The sequence below is a fragment of the Oncorhynchus masou genome, chromosome 3 (assembly GCF_036934945.1).
Source record: "Oncorhynchus masou masou isolate Uvic2021 chromosome 3, UVic_Omas_1.1, whole genome shotgun sequence".
In the NCBI taxonomy this organism is placed as follows: domain Eukaryota; kingdom Metazoa; phylum Chordata; class Actinopteri; order Salmoniformes; family Salmonidae; genus Oncorhynchus; species Oncorhynchus masou.
In genome coordinates, this window is record NC_088214.1 from 26,494,721 (window position 1) to 26,513,137 (window position 18,417).

The 18,417-nt window shown below is 38.8% G+C and overlaps 1 protein-coding gene across 1 annotated transcript; it reads right to left on the reverse strand.

The window, feature by feature from the left end:
- Window positions 1-5,033: 5,033 nt before the first annotated feature.
- On the reverse strand, window positions 5,034-17,004 carry LOC135513690 (cysteine-rich secretory protein LCCL domain-containing 1-like). The gene is made up of 15 exons (XM_064936556.1): window positions 16,766-17,004; window positions 16,024-16,343; window positions 14,299-14,417; window positions 13,908-14,040; window positions 13,693-13,808; window positions 13,436-13,536; window positions 13,168-13,338; window positions 12,961-13,021; window positions 11,452-11,518; window positions 10,716-10,846; window positions 8,146-8,189; window positions 7,983-8,055; window positions 7,823-7,892; window positions 7,576-7,709; window positions 5,034-7,126 (listed from the first exon to the last, which is right to left on the reverse strand). The coding sequence occupies exons 2-15, from the start codon at window positions 16,279-16,281 to the stop codon at window positions 7,075-7,077; spliced, it is 1,530 nt and encodes a 509-aa protein (XP_064792628.1). The 5' UTR covers window positions 16,282-16,343; window positions 16,766-17,004; the 3' UTR covers window positions 5,034-7,074.
- Between the last annotated feature and the right edge of the window lie 1,413 nt (window positions 17,005-18,417).

The window sequence follows — 18,417 nt, forward strand, 5'->3', positions numbered from 1 at the left end:
CACCAAGAGGTGCAATGTCATCTCCGCTAAAACATAAAATATTAAAGTAATTCAAGAAATTTAACTGTGTAGAACCCCCAGAATGTAGCTGGTACATTTAGCTATTTCTTTACTTTCTTTGATTAGCAATGATTATTATAAATTTTGGTTTGATCAGAATGAGACAACACTTGAGATATTCCATAGGGACCTTTCTCTGTGCCCTGTATGTTCCCCTAATGGTACATGAGTATACATACATTACATTATCTTCAGTGCTTTGACAGAACTTTTATCCTGCAGAGGGCATCATTGTCATTGTTCGTTTGCACATACCTCTAGACATAATAAGTGTACAGTCCCACTGGGCAAAACTGGTTGAATCAATGTTGTTTCCACGTCATAAAAAAAAAATCAATGTGAAAACTGATTGGATTTGAAAAAAGTCATCAACGTAAGGGAATTTCTTCAAACTTTTAACCTAAATCCAATGATATGATCAAATTCTTTGTTGATTTCACATTAAAGTTGACAACTCAACCAAATAAATAAAAACTAGATGTTGAACTGACGTCTGTGCCCAGTTAGGTGACTCTAAGTAACGGAAGTAAAGTACATGAACTCAGGTCTATTTTCTAGCCTGGTTCCTTATGTAGGCGGAAATCGTAATAAAAAACAGGTGAGGGCTGGAGCTGGCAATTGGTGCTGGTTGTTGGCACCATTCTTTTATGGCTTGGCAGCTGCATGTTGATCCTGCACCCCCATTTCATCAAGACAAAAAGCTACTATTTTATACTCCTCATACTCCACGATTCTAGAATGGTTTATGTGTGAATGGTGAAAAAAATGAGAAATCAAAACCCTCCTGTAAACAGAAAAAGGTCAGAGATGACGTGGGGAGTGAGGCCCAGCCCCTTGGTGACTATATTCTTAAGTGTGTAAATTCTATTTGTAGCCTTGCTTGTTGTTTACAGTCTGCACTCCAAACCCAAGAAACTAAATAAATATGGAGGCTTGGACGAATTCTTATGTCACTACAGAGGTTATTTTGAGTCTCTACTGTGCAGTGAAAATGCAAGTGGGTGATATATTGTGTAGATTATAACTTTTATATACGCTACCGTTGAAAAGTTTGGGGTCACTTAAAAATGTCCTTGCTTTTGAAAGAAAAGCACATTTTCTGTCCATTAAAATAACATCAAATTGATCAGAAATACAGTGTCGACATTGTTAATGTTGTAAAAGTCACTTCGCTCCCACAGACTGACTCGGTACCGGTGCCCCTGTCTCTAACCAGAATAGAAAGAGGAGTGGGAGGCCCCGTGCTCAACTGTGCAAGAGGACAAGTACAATAGTGTCTAGTTTGAGAAACAGACGCCTCACAAGTCCTCAACTGGCAGCTTCATTAAATAGTACCCGGAAAACACCAGTCTCACGTCAACAGCGAAGAGGCGACTCCGGGACGCTGGACGCCAAACTTTTGAACGGTTGTGTATTTCATACTGTAGGGCACAGTATCTACAATTACTTTCAATTGCATTCACAATGCAGGTCTCCAGTCAGAAAGCATATTGTGTTTGTCAAAAGAAGTAAAGAGTAAACCAGTTGCCCCACAGAGGGGCTAACTGATGCAAAGCTGAATGTTTGTAAGACGTACTGTATACTGTACTGTACTGTACACAAGTGACTAATTAATGTGTATTAGTATAATGAAAGTGGAGGCTCCACAGAGGAGGAAAGAGAGGACCATCCTTCTCAGTGAATTTCATAAAAACAAAAATAGTGAAAGATTAAAAAAGTTATTATTTTTTAGATAAAACTATACTAAATATATTCACGTCACCAAATAATTGATTGAAATACACTGTTTTGCAATGAAGTTCTACAGTAGCCTCAATAGCACTCTGTACGGTAGCACCATGGTGTTGCCGGAAGACAGCAAGTTTCCATCCTCCTCTGGATACATTGACTTCAATACTAAACCTAGGAGGCTCATGGTTGTCACCCCCTTCCATAGATTTACACGGTAATTATGACAACTTCCGGAGGACATCCTCCAACCTATCAGAGCTCTTGCAGCATGAATAAAAATGTTCACCCAATCAAAGAATCAGAGAATGAATCTAGTACTGAAAGCATGTACTACAGCTAGCTAGCACTGCAGTGCACAACATGTGATGAGTTGTTGACTTAAAGAGAGAGAAAGACAATAGTTGAACAGTTTTGAACAAATACATTTCTTTAAAAATGTAGAAGAAGAAAGAGAAAGAGAGTGAGCTAGCTATATTTCATTGTATTTCACTTTCACTTAGCTAGCATATGCCGCTAGCTAGCTTAGCCTACTCAAACACCAGGCTCAAACAGAGAGGGTTGCTATGTTAGCTTGCTGGCTATGGCTATCCAACACTGGAACTCTTCCAAGTCAATGTAAGCTTTTGGTTTTATAGGTGTAATGCCACCGAGGCTGCCGGTGTAACCGCTAAACTGCTTGCTGACTGTAGACTGTACTGTATGATTGTAGCAGGTTCTCTAACATGTTAGTTTTGGTAGCTATGTTGTCTAAGACATTAGCTAATATGGTGAAAACGATGTAGGCTGTGTGTAGCAGTTCGCGGTTATGATATAGTTTACCTTGGAAAAGTTTTTTTGCCTGGTCACAGACAGCTGATGTGTTGTTCACAAGTGAAGGGAAAGGTGAGAGGAGGAGAGCGCATAGATGCAAGAAGGAATTTATACAACAAGCAAAATTATCATGCTGTTTGTATGTGATGATGTGAAAGTGAACTGTGTTTGAGTGTGGTCAGGGGTGTATTCATTCCACAGATTCTGTTGACAAATGTTTCTTAGACCAAAGCAAACGGAGATGAACATACCAGAATTTGTCCAATAGAAACTCTCATTTGCAACTGTTAGACTAATGATTACCAACTAGAACAGCCAGATGCAGGCAGGAGTATGCAAGGTGGTATTGAATGTGCCACTGTCTGTCATTACTCTAATTTATATCACAACCTGTGCACCTTTCATTCATAGGCTGGGTTGTAGCAACCTCATGATGGGTATAGGGACAATTAGAGTATCATGTAGTAGCCTAAACCTATCACTGTTACATTGAACTGGGTGAATGCGATATGAATGAGAGTCATTCAATATGCTGTAATAGAAATAAGGCCATGCTCATAAAAAAAAAAAATGTTCTCCCTCATCTTAAACGTCACGACCGCCACTGGTGAACACTTATCCTGCAGTGTGCTGCATGGGGGGTAGCCTAATAACAGATGTTACAAAAACAGATTTAATGAATTTCATAAATATTAAGATGAAAATAGTCTCGCCATTTATGTGTACTCTGCTCAAGGCAGCGACAGGAGGGCACCAATAAAGTGTGCCAAGACGTTAGACAACTATTCTGGGATTTACGGAAAAAGTTTCATAGGGTTCTTTAGGGACAAACAGTAGGGGCATGAAAAGAGTCCATAAAGAGTTGACTGGTTCTACTATTGCAGTGCGAGGCTGTGGGGAATATTGCACGGTTGCCACACTGGCAGTGGAAGTCTGTGTGTGGGATACCAACAAATAGGGAGAGAAAGAGAGAGGTTTGCCATCATCACAACTGGGTGGGTGTGTGTGGAGGAGGAAGGGTGATGAGGTCAGAGCAGGAGGCTGCACATGTTTGATCCACTATGTAGAGATGCAGGAGAACCTTATTCTAACTCTGAAATGCTCATGTTGTGAATAAAAACTTGCGTTTTAAATGGAAATTGAGAATAGTTTGTTGTTGTATTTCCTACTTCAGAATATGTACCCTATGGGTTGTAAACTCTATAGGCTACATGTTCTGGAATTGCAGTGTTGGGGTCAGAATTGAATTGAGTGGGAAATTGCTCTTTGATTCCAATTCAATTCTTGCATTTGAATTGAACACATCTCACAGGACACAGAATTTGAAATCATTTCCAGACTATTGTAATTCTTAAAAATAAATTGGGGGGGGGGGATTCTGTGACATGTATCCTATCTATTGCATGTGAGAGTGAATTTAAATTATCGCTGTTATAAATAACACATTATCATTATAAAACCAGTAATGCAAATATAATTACTCTCTTCCAACTAAACACAGCTGGCAACTATGTTACCATAATAATGGTTAACTCTCTCAGGGAGTACAGGAATGAGGCACTAACCACCACAACACTTCTTTTTCTGGAGTTAGTGATTGTTGCCCCATATACAGTACATTATATATGTCCACCCAGAAGTCAACCTCAGGAGCAAGCTATAAAGCATGAGAATGATTGTACAAGTCATATTTAGAAACCACTCACCTCTACACACCAGCTAATGTTTCTCTAGCGGTTAGCTGCCTTGACATTTCAAACATACTTCAAAACTCATATAATTACTGACTATATTTTACATACAGTAGTTGTACTGTACAATAAACCAACATCCACAATCAAAAATATTTTAAAAGTTCTCACACTCTAACTAGTAACATAAATGATGTCATTAGAGGCTCAGGAGTAAATTGGATCAAGTGAGATAATTCTATAAAGATATAAAGTATCATGATTGCACAGAACCCAATGGGCAAAAACTGGTTGAATCAACATTGTTTCCACAACATTTCAACAAAAAAACTCAATGTGATGATGTTGAATCAACGTGCAAAAATGATTGGATTTGCTAAAAGTCATACATTTTTTCCCACCAAATGTTTTACCTAAATCCAATGGCATGGTCAATTTTTGTTGTTTTTGATTTCACATTGAATTCACGTTAGTTGACAACTCAACCAAATGTAAATCAAAACTAGACGTTGAACTGATGTCTGTGCCCAGTGGGAACACTGTTCACTGTACTGTACTGCACTGTACTACAGTGTGTCAAATTTAGGAGGGTTATACTATAACAACATTCAATTGATGGAGCTGATTTCTACTCACAGTAACCACAGACATTGGACAAGATTAACAAGTACTGGAAGACCTTCATCAAATACATGATAAACACATAATATTCTCCAACTTGTTTGATTGATTATTATTTTATTTAGTATCAGGTATACTATTAGCAGTCGCTACAGTTCAAATGAATAATCTAATTTCACCAAACAGCACCTCTGAGATGGTGATGTATTGATCCTTGTGCGGGTCTGTGACGGTGGGGTCTTTTCATGTTGTATAACACTCCTGCAGCAGTGAACAGTTGGCGTCTTTGCCAGTGGACTCCTCTGCAACACTGCCCTGTGAATTTTGACAGTGTTCTGATGCATGCCTCTTCCCTCTGGAGAGTGGTGCGGAACTCAATGAGGCCATCAGCAGCTCTCTATCAGCCCTGGTCCTCTTCCTGGAAAAGTTCCTCTCAGTCCAGCCCCCCGGTCACTCAGCAGAATGGTGGTGATAGTGGGGGTTGTGTGTTATAATGGGTCACCACTACAGTACAGTGTATACAATGTATTAACCATAGCTTTGCACTAGCAATGGAAGCTAATATGTAATATCTATTTCTAAAGAATGGATAAAAGTTTATGGATAAAGGTCAATATGTCTGTCCTGTTGGATTCCCTTGTTTCGATTCCATATTGAAGTAAGTCTGACCCACTTACAGCTTTAATATTTAACCATCTCTTATGTTGACTGACTATATACGTAGTCTAACAAGAGCTTTTGACAAAATTAGAGAATACAGTACATTATCTTAGATATGATCTTGCCCCTTTAAAAAAGTTACAGCATTAGTTAAAATGCGTTATCCGAAGCAAACTCCTTTCAGACAAAACTATTGAGTAAAATATACTGAACTTGAATCTCAACCCTTACATAAAGCATCCCACAGAGGGTATGTGTGTGTACGGGTGACTGACAGAGACCTTTCAGCTGGGGTTGACCACATCTGTGGCAGGCGTGGGGGAAATGCATCCAGGGAAGTGAGATCGAGATCAACACACACAAAGTCACTCTTTGTCTGCTCTACCTAGCGCACAGCCAGTGGGCCCGAGTAGTTTAACATAAGGGCTTGCTCAGCTTTCATTCTTTACTGCTCCTGCCTGGAAAGGATATGGGCTTTCTACAAATTCTGTTTTTGAAATGTTGAATATGAGTGCCTGAGTTCTGTGTATAGATGAACATGTGTAATAGCTGTATAATGTATATAAAAAATATTATTAATGTTTCAACCAGATAATTGGGTTTTGGGGGGGGGGCTGTAGAAATATGAAAAGCTACTACTGAATACACCAGGATTTAGCCCTTTATCACACAGTAACGCCCTGTGAACCTGACAAACACATGTTAGATCTAGGACAGTAAGACAGCACTCTCTCTGCCATCCAGACAGGGTACCAGTAATTTCCAGTACATTAATGGTGCCTTTCTAACAACGTGAGGTAGTGCTTTATAAACTACATACCATACAGCTACTGTATTATGAACAGTAGCAATCAATGGAGAACTGATAAGGTTTTCATGAAACATATAATAATTGCTATACTGTATGTTCAGCTAAAAGACATGCTATGAAAATCCCAACTGTCCTTCCAGAATTGACCATTGATAACAATGATTTCTTCACAAATGTAAATAAATAATGCATATTTTGGGTGTCTCACCATGTGGTTCGTGCTATGAAATTCTCTGACGCACTCCTGGCCAGCCAGGCTTAAACTGTAAAAATCTATGAATAAGGGCTATACAATTTTGTATCATGAAATATAACATCAACATCAGTCATCAAAATGTATAAAATACTTACAAATTTTAAAAAACAATACAAGATTTGAAATATCATAGAATTAAAACTTTTACCATGCATGCACATTACATATTTTTCTGTTCTGATACAAATCTATGAGAGATTGCAATTTGTTAGACATTCAACTTATTTACAACATGTTATATACATCCAATATACAGTCTTAAAAGATCTACATTTGAACAGTGTATCTTTGTATATGTCGTGATCAAAGTGAATTGAACAGCCTTGAGAAGCTGAGGTGCAGCTTAGCAAGAGAAGGAAACCATAAGCAGTGTAATTACTGGCTGTGAAATGACAAGTGCTCATTTTCATTGCCAGTGTCCTTGCAATGTGGATTCAAATGACTGCAAATACTCTGAATGCTTTGCCACCTGAGGGATTCTGTAGGCTGGGAGGAAGAATGGACACTTGTGTAAGTTTGCATTCAGCTAAGAACAGTTTACATAGTCAAGCCAAGGTACAGTATATGACACTGATACTAGCCTATAATGTATCTTTTATTTGAGCTTTATTTAACTAGGCAAGTCAGTTAAGAACAAATTCTTATTTTCAATGAGGGCCTAGGAACAGTGGGTTACCTGCCTTGTTCAGGGGCAGAACAACAGATTTTTACCTTGTGAGCTCTGGGATTTGATCTTTCAACCTTTCAGTTACTAGTCCAACACTCTAACCACTAGGCTACCTGCCGCCCCAAATCTGACAGGGCAAAGAGTTTTTCTGACCACATGAGCCGACCAAGAAAAAATCCTGGTCCCTCGCCATTACGCATCCAAAAGCATTTGCAACAGAGTCAAACCCCCACAATTGGCACACGTTTCCCTTATTCATGTCCCTTACCTTTCTGAAGAGATTCCGTTCTGATAGCTACCGCTGTACTGTCTCCTCTTGTCCACGGGCTGCACATCCAGGTAGCCTCCTGAGTCATTCTGAATGACACCAGCATGGATGGCTGCTCGACATATACTGGATTTCTAGAAAATAATAAGGTAGGTTAGCGTAAAACACATGCCGGTTCTATGAGAGAAATAAAATATTTGGAGGCCATTGTCAGACATACAGTATATGCATACATACAAGGACTTACATCTGAATACCATTGTGTTCCAATGACTCTGGCACGGGTCTCATGCAGACAATTGCGGGGGCAATACATCCTGGTGGGGGAAAAATATCTATTAAACACGGTATCAACTTTACAGTAGAAGGTCAAGTTCGGTTTATTAGAAAGTGACCTCTTTCTTTACCTTGGACAGTGCCGTGCAGGTTTTTTGTAGGGACAAAACCGTGCAACGGTGGTCTCACATGTGACTGCTTTTACTGAGGAGCAAAGATGCCACAATGTCATTTAAACAATACACGCATTACTGAGACATAAAGGTGCACAACATGATATTAGACCAGACATACCTGGTACAGTAAATACGTTGAAGGCATTTGCACTCCTGTTCATCCTGTAAATTTGAATCATTTGGTGTGAAAACGTGTCACTTGTTGGTTTGGCTTTATGACAAACATAATGGAATGAGTAAAACACACATAGTGGAATGAGTAAAACACACATAGTGGAATGAGTACAACAAACATAGTGGAATGAGTACAACACACATAGTGGAATGAGTAAAACAAACATAGTGGAATGAGTACAACACACATAGTGGAATGAGTAAAACAAACATAGTGGAATGAGTACAACAAACATAGTGGAATGAGTACAACACACATAGTGGAATGAGTAAAACAAACATAGTGGAATGAGTAAAACAAACATAGTGGAATGAGTACAACACACATAGTGGAATGAGTAAAACAAACATAGTGGAATGAGTAAAACACACATAGTGGAATGAGTACAACAAACATAGTGGAATGAGCAAAACAAACATAGTGGAATGAGTACAACAAACATAGTGGAATGAGTAAAACAAACATAATGGAATGAGTAAAACAAACATAGTGGAATGAGTAAAACAAACATAGTGGAATGAGCAAAACAAACATAGTGGAATGAGTAAAACAAACATAGTGGAATGAGCAAAACAAACATAGTGGAATGAGTATAACAAACATAGTGGAATGAGCAAAACAAACATAGTGGAATGAGTAAAACAAACATAGTGGAATGAGCAAAACAAACATAGTGGAATGAGTAAAACAAACATAGTGGAATGAGTACAACAAACATAGTGGAATGAGTACAACAAACATAGTGGAATGAGCAAAACAAACATAGTGGAATGAGTAAAACAAACATAGTGGAATGAGCAAAACAAACATAGTGGAATGAGTAAAACACACATAGTGGAATGAGTAAAACAAACATAGTGGAATGAGTACAACAAACATAGTGGAATGAGTACAACAAACATAGTGGAATGAGCAAAACAAACATAGTGGAATGAGTACAACAAACATAGTGGAATGAGCAAAACAAACATAGTGGAATGAGTAAAACAAACATAGTGGAATGAGCAAAACAAACATAGTGGAATGAGTAAAACAAACATAGTGGAATGAGTACAACAAACATAGTGGAATGAGTACAACAAACATAGTGGAATGAGCAAAACAAACATAGTGGAATGAGTAAAACAAACATAGTGGAATGAGCAAAACAAACATAGTGGAATGAGTAAAACACACATAGTGGAATGAGTAAAACAAACATAGTGGAATGAGTACAACAAACATAGTGGAATGAGTACAACAAACATAGTGGAATGAGCAAAACAAACATAGTGGAATGAGTAAAACAAACATAGTGGAATGAGCAAAACAAACATAGTGGAATGAGTACAACAAACATAGTGGAATGAGCAAAACAAACATAGTGGAATGAGTAAAACAAACATAGTGGAATGAGCAAAACAAACATAGTGGAATGAGTACAAGAAACATAGTGGAATGAGTAAAACAAACATAGTGGAATGAGCAAAACAAACATAGTGGAATGAGTACAAGAAACATAGTGGAATGAGTAAAACAAACATAGTGGAATGAGTAAAACAAACATAGTGGAATGAGTACAACACACATAGTAGAATGAGTAAAACACACATAGTGGAATGAGTAAAACACACATAGTGGAATGAGTAAAACACACATAGTGGAATGAGTAGAACACAAATAGTGGAATGAGAACAACACACATACTGGAATGAGTACAACACACATAGTGGAATGAGTAAAACACACATAGTGGAATGAGTAAAACAAACATAGTGGAATGAGTACAACACACATAGTAGAATGAGTAAAACACACATAGTGGAATGAGTAAAACACACATAGTGGAATGAGTAAAACACACATAGTGGAATGAGTAGAACACAAATAGTGGAATGAGAACAACACACATACTGGAATGAGTACAACACACATAGTGGAATGAGTAAAACACACATAGTGGAATGAGTAAAACAAACATAGTGGAATGAGTACAGCACACATAGTGGAATGAGTAAAACAAACATAATGGAATGAGTACAACACACATAGTGGAATGAGTACAACACACATAGTGGAATGAGTACAACACATAGTGGAATGAGTAAAACAAACATAATGGAGTGAGTAAAACAAACATAATAGAGTGAGTAAACAAACATAATGGAGTGAGTAAAACAAACATAATAGAGAGAGTAAAACAAACATAATGGAGTGAGTAAAACAAACATAATGGAGTGAGTAAAACAAATATAATGGAATGAGTAAAACAAACATACTGGAATGAGTAAAACAAACATAGTGGAATGAGTAAAACAAACATAATGGAATGAGTAAAACAAATATAATGGAGTGAGTAAAACAAACATAATAGAGTGAGTAAAACAAACATAATGGAATGAGTAAAACAAATATAATGGAGTGAGTAAAACAAACATAATGGAATGAGTAAAACAAACATAGTGTAGTGAGTAAAACAAACATACTGGAATGAGCAAAACAAATATAATGGAGTGAGTAAAATTTTAACTCACGCAACAGACTGAACACCATTTTTGTACGACTTTGTGAAATGTGATTTTCTTCCTTGTCTTGTAACGTCCAGCCAGCCTCCGCCATCGTCTATGATTCCAGCGTGCAAACCAGCTCCGCAAACACTTGATTGCTGAAAAATTTAAATATGTTTCACTACTCTTTATACCAGGGTTCCCGAACTGGCGACCCGTGGGCCAAATCATTTTATTTGGCCCCCCAAGTTTAATGAGCATATTCATTTTTTGTGTGTGAATTCTCATTGTTGGACATAAAACACCATAAAAACACCAGGAAATCAGCTCCAACTGATTTTATTTGAGGGAATATGTTCCCAAGTTTTCACACAAATAAATAGAGAGACATATGTGATCGTATCCCAATGTAATCACTATGTTTTTGTCAGGTACTATATTGGTTTGCGCCTCTTCTTATTGTGGTCAATTTGCAGTGTACAAATGATTTATAATTATGTTCCGGCCCCCTGACCATCCTCGGCCTGCAGTTGAATTTAGTTGGGGACCCCTGCTTTATGTATTATGACAGTATACTATGGCCATCCCCAACTGTTCAACTCCCGCTCTGAGGCGTGTTATCCAATACTGTTCAAGAATTAGAATATGTGAGCAAAATGACTAAAGTTGTTTTATATCATCATTTTATATCCTACAACTTGTGCACTGAGAATAGACAAAACAAATTGACATATGCAAAATTGTGTTTTCTTTCTTTTCATACCATATCATAATACCCAGTCCCTATTACTTTTCCTGGGCTAGACAAGCATCCAGGAAGACACTCGTACCTGCAAGAAGAAACAATAGTTATAACTCAGCTTTGACCAATTCACAGGAATGAGTAAGAACTGGTAAGTGAACACCTTAGGCCTACCTACAGTATTACTTATTTTCAATGACAGCCTAGGAACAGTGGGTTAACTGCCTGTTCAGGGGCAGAACAACAGATTTGTACCTTGTCAGCTCATGGGTTTGAACTTGCAACCTTCCGGTTACTAGTCCAACGCTCTAACCACTAGGCGACCCTGCCGCCCCAAACAAAACGGAATGAGTAAAACAAACAGGCCTACCTACAGTATTATTAGTGTTTCCTTTACAACGTAGGCCTACCTACAGTATTATTAGTGTTTCCTTTACAACGTAGGCCTCCCTACAGTATTACTAGTGTTTCCTTTACAACTTAGGCCTACCTACAGTATTACTAATGTTTCCTTTACAACATAGGCCTACCTACAGTATTACTAGTGTTTCCTTTACAACGTAGGCCTACCTACAGTATTATTAGCGTTTCCTTTACAACTTAGGCCTACCTACAGTATTATTAGTGTTTCCTTTACAACGTAGGCCTACCTACAGTATTACTAGTGTTTCCTTTACAACTTAGGCCTACCTACAGTATTACTAGTGTTTCCTTTACAACTTATGTCTACCTACAGTATTATTAGCGTTTCCTTTACAACTTAGGCCTACCTACAGTATTATTAGTGTTTCCTTTACAACGTAGGCCTACCTACAGTATTACTAGTGTTTCCTTTACAACTTAGGCCTACCTACAGTATTATTAGTGTTTCCTTTACAACGTAGGCCTCCCTACAGTATTACTAGTGTTTCCTTTACAACGTAGGCCTACCTACAGTATTACTAGTGTTTCCTTTACAACTTAGGCCTACCTACAGTATTATTAGTGTTTCCTTTACAACGTAGGCCTACCTACAGTATGACTAGTGTTTCCTTTACAACTTAGGCCTACCTACAGTATTACTAATGTTTCCTTTACAACGTAGGCCTACCTACAGTATGACTAGTGTTTCCTTTACAGCGTAGGCCTACCTACAGTATTACTAGTGTTTCCTTTACAACTTAGGCCTACCTACAGTATTACTAGTGTTTCCTTTACAACTTATTCCTACCTACAGTATGACTAGTGTTTCCTTTACAACTTAGGCCTACCTACAGTATTACTAGTGTTTCTTTTACAACGTAGGCCTACCTACAGTATGACTAGTGTTTCCTTTACAACTTAGGCCTACCTACAGTATTATTAGTGTTTCCTTTACAACGTAGGCCTACCTACAGTATGACTAGTGTTTCCTTTACAGCGTAGGCCTACCTACAGTATTACTAGTGGTTCCTTTACAACTTATGTCTACCTACAGTATGACTAGTGTTTCCTTTACAACTTAGGCCTACCTACAGTATTACTAGTGTTTCCTTTACAACTTAGGCCTACCTATTACAAGTGGTTCCTTTACAACGATCACGCAGCTTGGTCTCACAGTCCATCTGTTGACCTTTAAAAAGAAGAAAACCAATCTCACTTAGATCTTCTGGCAGTCATTCCAAATATAAACGTATCTGTCTGGTGACAGACATGTCCTACTGTACAATGACATTGTATATGAAATACAGTTCAATCAAATGAGAGATAAATTCTTACACATTTGCACTGTGCTGACCACCTCATTCCTCTCCACGTTGTCATTGGATGATGGTGTTGGGGGCAGTGGTCTCGCCCGAGGCTCTTGGGCCCTCGGTTCTGGCTGCGACTCTGGCTCGATGTAATTTGTCTCTTCTAGTTCAGGGGCAGGACGTCTCTGTACTCCGTTCTCTAAAGAAGAACAAGAGCCACATCACATGTTATATGCCCTGCAAAACAAAAAATGTGAAAAGCAACCAATGTGTTTTGCACCAAAAAAGCAGCCTACCTTTGTAGCAGAGATTGTCCCTACAGCCTCCACCATAGCTGGGCGGACAGGCAGAGCACGGGGTGCCATGTTTGTATGGGGCATGCCCCCACCAGTTTCCCCTGCACACAAATGACATCATAAAACACACTGAACCTTTTGACTCAATCCCTCCCAGTTCCAATACACTACATAATATACAGCAATTTGAACTTAATAAAACATTTTTGTGGGAGGGATAAACATAAGAATATATTTTTTTAAACTGGAAAACTTACGGCGGTGAGTAGTTGCAAACCAAGTACACAGCTTTAGTCCAAATCATGCCCCACACATTCATATTGTAGCACACATTGATAGCGCATCCAATATGGCTGCTTGTTGCCCAAACCATCTGCAAAGACAGACAAAGTAGCTCCCTTCAGATAATGGTCCTCTCAGACTTCTCTGTCCTTAAATAAAGTCTTATGATATTGTCATAGGAAACTCTTACCTGTGTGTAGTGTGTGCAGACTGGACCAGAGCATCTGAAAGGGCAGTGTGGGTTACATTCCTGTGGATAGGGATAGCTGTAGTCTCTCACTTCATCATACCAGGCTTGGACGTGAAATGTTGGTGGTCGGTCTCTGAGGAAAGTGGAAACAAAACGATTGAGCTAACTGGACACAACCCATGGCAATATGTCAGTACTCTGTACTCCACTGTTTAATCACACATTTGTTGCCTCATGAGTTTATATGACCACACAACTGTCATTCATCCTGTTGAAGCCACCTAAAACAAAGTATCTAGGAGTAATCATCTTAGGAAATGGATATACAGTACTACTCTATAATGACATAATGCATATAATCAATGGTCATCTCTTCTGTTATTATACAGACCTTCCCCAGTGGGCACCCAGGTTCTGTCCAATCTGGGTTAGCATGTGTTGTGGTCCATGCTCCCACAGGCAGGTGTGTGCCCAGTGTTCAGCACTCCTCTCCAGCTCCGTATCCCAAACCTTTCAAATGTGAAAGTCAGAGTTACTCTGATAAGCTAAACGCATATCTGCAGGCTCATCAGATTGGTGCTAGAGCTACTGAGACTAAAACTTAAAAATGCTTGTATTAGTGTTACTTAGACTCTAGAAATACAGCATTCTTGATAAACAAACATTGGAAATGCAAATCTTAACATTCTTCCCAGAACGTATTGGGGGACCTGATGGCATTTTTAGTACTACTGGCCTCTTTGCAACAACTCTGCACTAAAGTGCACCAATCTGCACATGATACAGATCTTGTATTGGGTCAATTGACACTATAAACTATTTGTGCGCCACTTGTTTCTGACAAAGAGCTAAGTAGATATGATGTGAGGAATTCTAATGTTTCTGCCAAGCTGTAGTAAAATTGTCCATTAGAAGAATAGGTGTAGTGTGCTGCTGTTCTGCTGTTTAACTGCACTAACACCCATCAAGGTTAATTGAAAAAGGTGCCAGTCGGCTTCCCTGTACAGTCCTAATGTCTTCCATGTGTAGTACATTACATTAGTGATATATGCATTATGCACTGTTTAGGGTTAGTGCAATGGGTTTGAAGGAAATGGACATACTGTAAGCCTGGATACTAATCTCTGTTTATACATGGAAATCGTCCAAATTGTCCAAATAGTGTTGGATATTTACATTAAGACATCAAAATGATGTCCTCTAAATGGCAAATCCTTTGTGTTCTTCTCAGCATTTACAGTTAACCCCTCCACCTGGGAACAGTACTTTACATTGCTTCCTGGAATCCTTTGCAGAAACCTATATTTGATCAACCATACTTCAAAGGATGATGCTCAACTGTTAAAAGTTGGAGTCAACACAGACCCAGCTCTGTTGCCAAAGGCAATTAAATAAAGACTAATATTTGAAAATGTGAGTTTAAATGGTTGAGGCAGAGTGCACAATAACAGTGGAAGAGAGAGCTGGTCAGTAGCCAAGGCAGGGGCCAGAGCTCGAGGTTTGACAGGGGCAGTAACATACTGGCTTTATTGCTTGGCTGTTGGTCAGGCTTGTTTTTAGGTTTTGAAAAAGTACTCAATTTTCATACTTGAGTAAAAGTAAAGATACCTTGATAGAAAATGGCTCAGGTAAAAGTGAAAGTCACCCAGTAAAATACTACTTGAGTAAAAATATTTGTTTTTACATAAGAATAGTTGTGGAAAATTCACTCAATTGTCATACTTAAAAGTAAAAAGTAAATGCTAGATGTCAAATTCCTTATATTAATTAAGCAAACCAAACGGCACAATTTTATCATATTTTTAAATTTACGGACAGCCAGGGGCAACACTCCAACACTTAGACAAAAATGTACAAATGCAGTATTTGTTAAGTTAATCTGCCCAATCAGAGGCGATTGGGATGACAACGCATTATAATGGTAGGTGTGTTGTGAATTGGACCGTACTGCTGTCCTGCCTGAGCATTCGAAAGTACTTTTGGGTGTCAGGGAAAATGTATGGGAGTAAAGATCTACATATTTTCTTTAGGAATGTAGTGGAATAAAAAAATATCAATTCTCAAGTAAAGCACAGATATTTCTACAAAACTGATGATCCTGGTTTAGCTTTCTTACCATATACTCCATATTTGAAGCTTGAGGATAAACTTGACCTCTGAGCTTGTTGTGCAAATCGAGGATGAGGTGCATATCACCGTCAGTGATGGCTCTCTTCCCTCTCTGCTTGGACACCCACCACTCATCATCTTTGTTCATATACTTCTCCAGTATAGCCTCCAGCTGAGTAGAGTTAGGGATCACCATAGAAAGTACTGTTTGGGCAAAGAATAGCAACCCAAACCCTCTCAGCCAGTCCTGAGGTACACCCTTCATGATGATGATCAGCCTCTCCAGCCTCTGTGATTCACTCCAATACAAAATCTGTATTCTGTCGGCTAAACACAATTAAAAATGAAATAGAATATGATGGTGGGTCAAGCATTCAGAGATCTTTATTCAATTTAATATAAATGGTTATTGATTTATGCATTCACTTGAATGTGAGAACTGATGAATTTTCACATCTCTGGCACAAGGATATCACACATTACAATTAGAACGATAATACTGTACATGGCTTTGGTGTATTTTAAGCTCTTGACAGTAGGTCAATTGCACTGTTCACACAAAAAATACGTTTTTGCCAAGCACATGCAATATTTCATGAGCGTGCGTATTGCGTGCGAAATTCTCTCACAGGCTACAAGGCAAGGCAATTCACCTCCGATCCTGTTGTAATACAACGTTATAATTCAAAACAGTATTTTTCGTTATCCCAGTGTCGATATATATATATATTAATATATTTTAAATGTACCTTTTACCAAAACGTTTTGTTCAATCTGGTCAACTATCCCCGGGAAACAATGTCCATCCAGCTCCAAAAGTTGTATTGAAGCAGAATGTTGAACATGAAAGCTACTCTTTATACATCCTAAGATTTAGGAAATCTATAGGAGCCTAAATATACGAAATAAGTAAGTAAGTTCGGATATCGTACATCCACCAAGGAATCTCGAACGTACCTGTATAATCATTCAAGTATGAGCGCTCCCTGCGTTTATATGCCAAATTTAGATTTAGCGATGCGTAACGCCGCAGACCCCGCCCTTGGCCTCCTCCTGTGTTCCCAGATTGAACTATTGGAAGACTGGTTCTGATCCCAGCCATCCCACTCAAGTTACAGCAAGGTAATCTTTGGGTAATAAGAGCCCACTCACATGTAAATGTAGTATTTCTTTAGAATAGCATTTCTGTTTATGTTTGTTGGTAAGATTTTGAGATGTTCAATTATCACATTTACTGTAATGGGATTTGAGTTGAATGGATGAATTAACTATTACTGTAATGTACACCCCAAACATCACTGTCTATGTTATTACAAGCCTCTCTAGCTTTGTGCCTGCATCCATGACACAAAGAAAAGCTTCACTCTGAACTTGCTGTCCTCCTAAACTCCCTGTTAAGCAACACAACCCAACTGAGCTCTTCAGCTTAAGGATGGCCAAACCCATCAAAACTGATTAGGCTTTTTCCACTTCAGTGAGCATCAAGCCAAGTTTGAGAAACAGACTCTGTTCCTCAGGTGGGTATCATGGAGATAGCTGGTATCCTATGGGTAGAGGGCATGCTGTGCTCCCTGTTTTATGAGTGCCTTCCTGGGCATCAGACTCTCAGCACCTTAGGTCATGCTGACTTCAATCCTGCCTTCCGAGTAAGATGTCGAGAGGAATCAACCCACATGACCAAGAAAAGTCCACTCAGGTGGAAATGAAGTCAGTGCCCAGCTAAGACCTGTAAAAGGTTGCTGTACAGTGCCATGGTTGCTTCCAGGTGACTGCATTGATGGGATAACTTGTACAAGCAAATACATTTTGGGTGAATAAGTACCACTGCCAATTCAAAGTTGCCTACGAAGGGAATTTTAATCCCATTGATAGTCCTCTTCAGTGCTTTACAGTAGAGATGCAGACACTCCATGCTAGGGGTCAATTGGGTTCTAGCACTGCAAGACTCCAAGTCAGTGGGGAACTGAACAGATCTGAGAGATAATTGGCTTATGGGCTGGGCCTAAACAAATTCTCTGTAATGATGTTGACCAGGGACATGCTTTTGATTTGATTTAGCAGTGTACAGAACGTTTCAGCAGATAGTTGACATTGTGTCTGAATAACCTTTTCCTGTGTTGTTTTCCCTATTATTGATTTCATTACTTGTCTTTGTGTGACTTATGTGCAACATTTCCATAATTATCCGTCTTCTGTCTTCAGTCACAGGGACATTGTTGAATATTCACAAGGGAATATTCCACTGCAGGCAGTTTTTTCGCTGCACCTTTTATACCTGCTGTAAACTGTGTAGCTCATGTGACAAATACAATTTGATTTGAGAAAAAAAAGGTTTACTTTGTCAGGCTTGCCCTCTGGTGTTCTGCTTTCCTCACTACAGCTGCTAAAACCTCCTCTGATG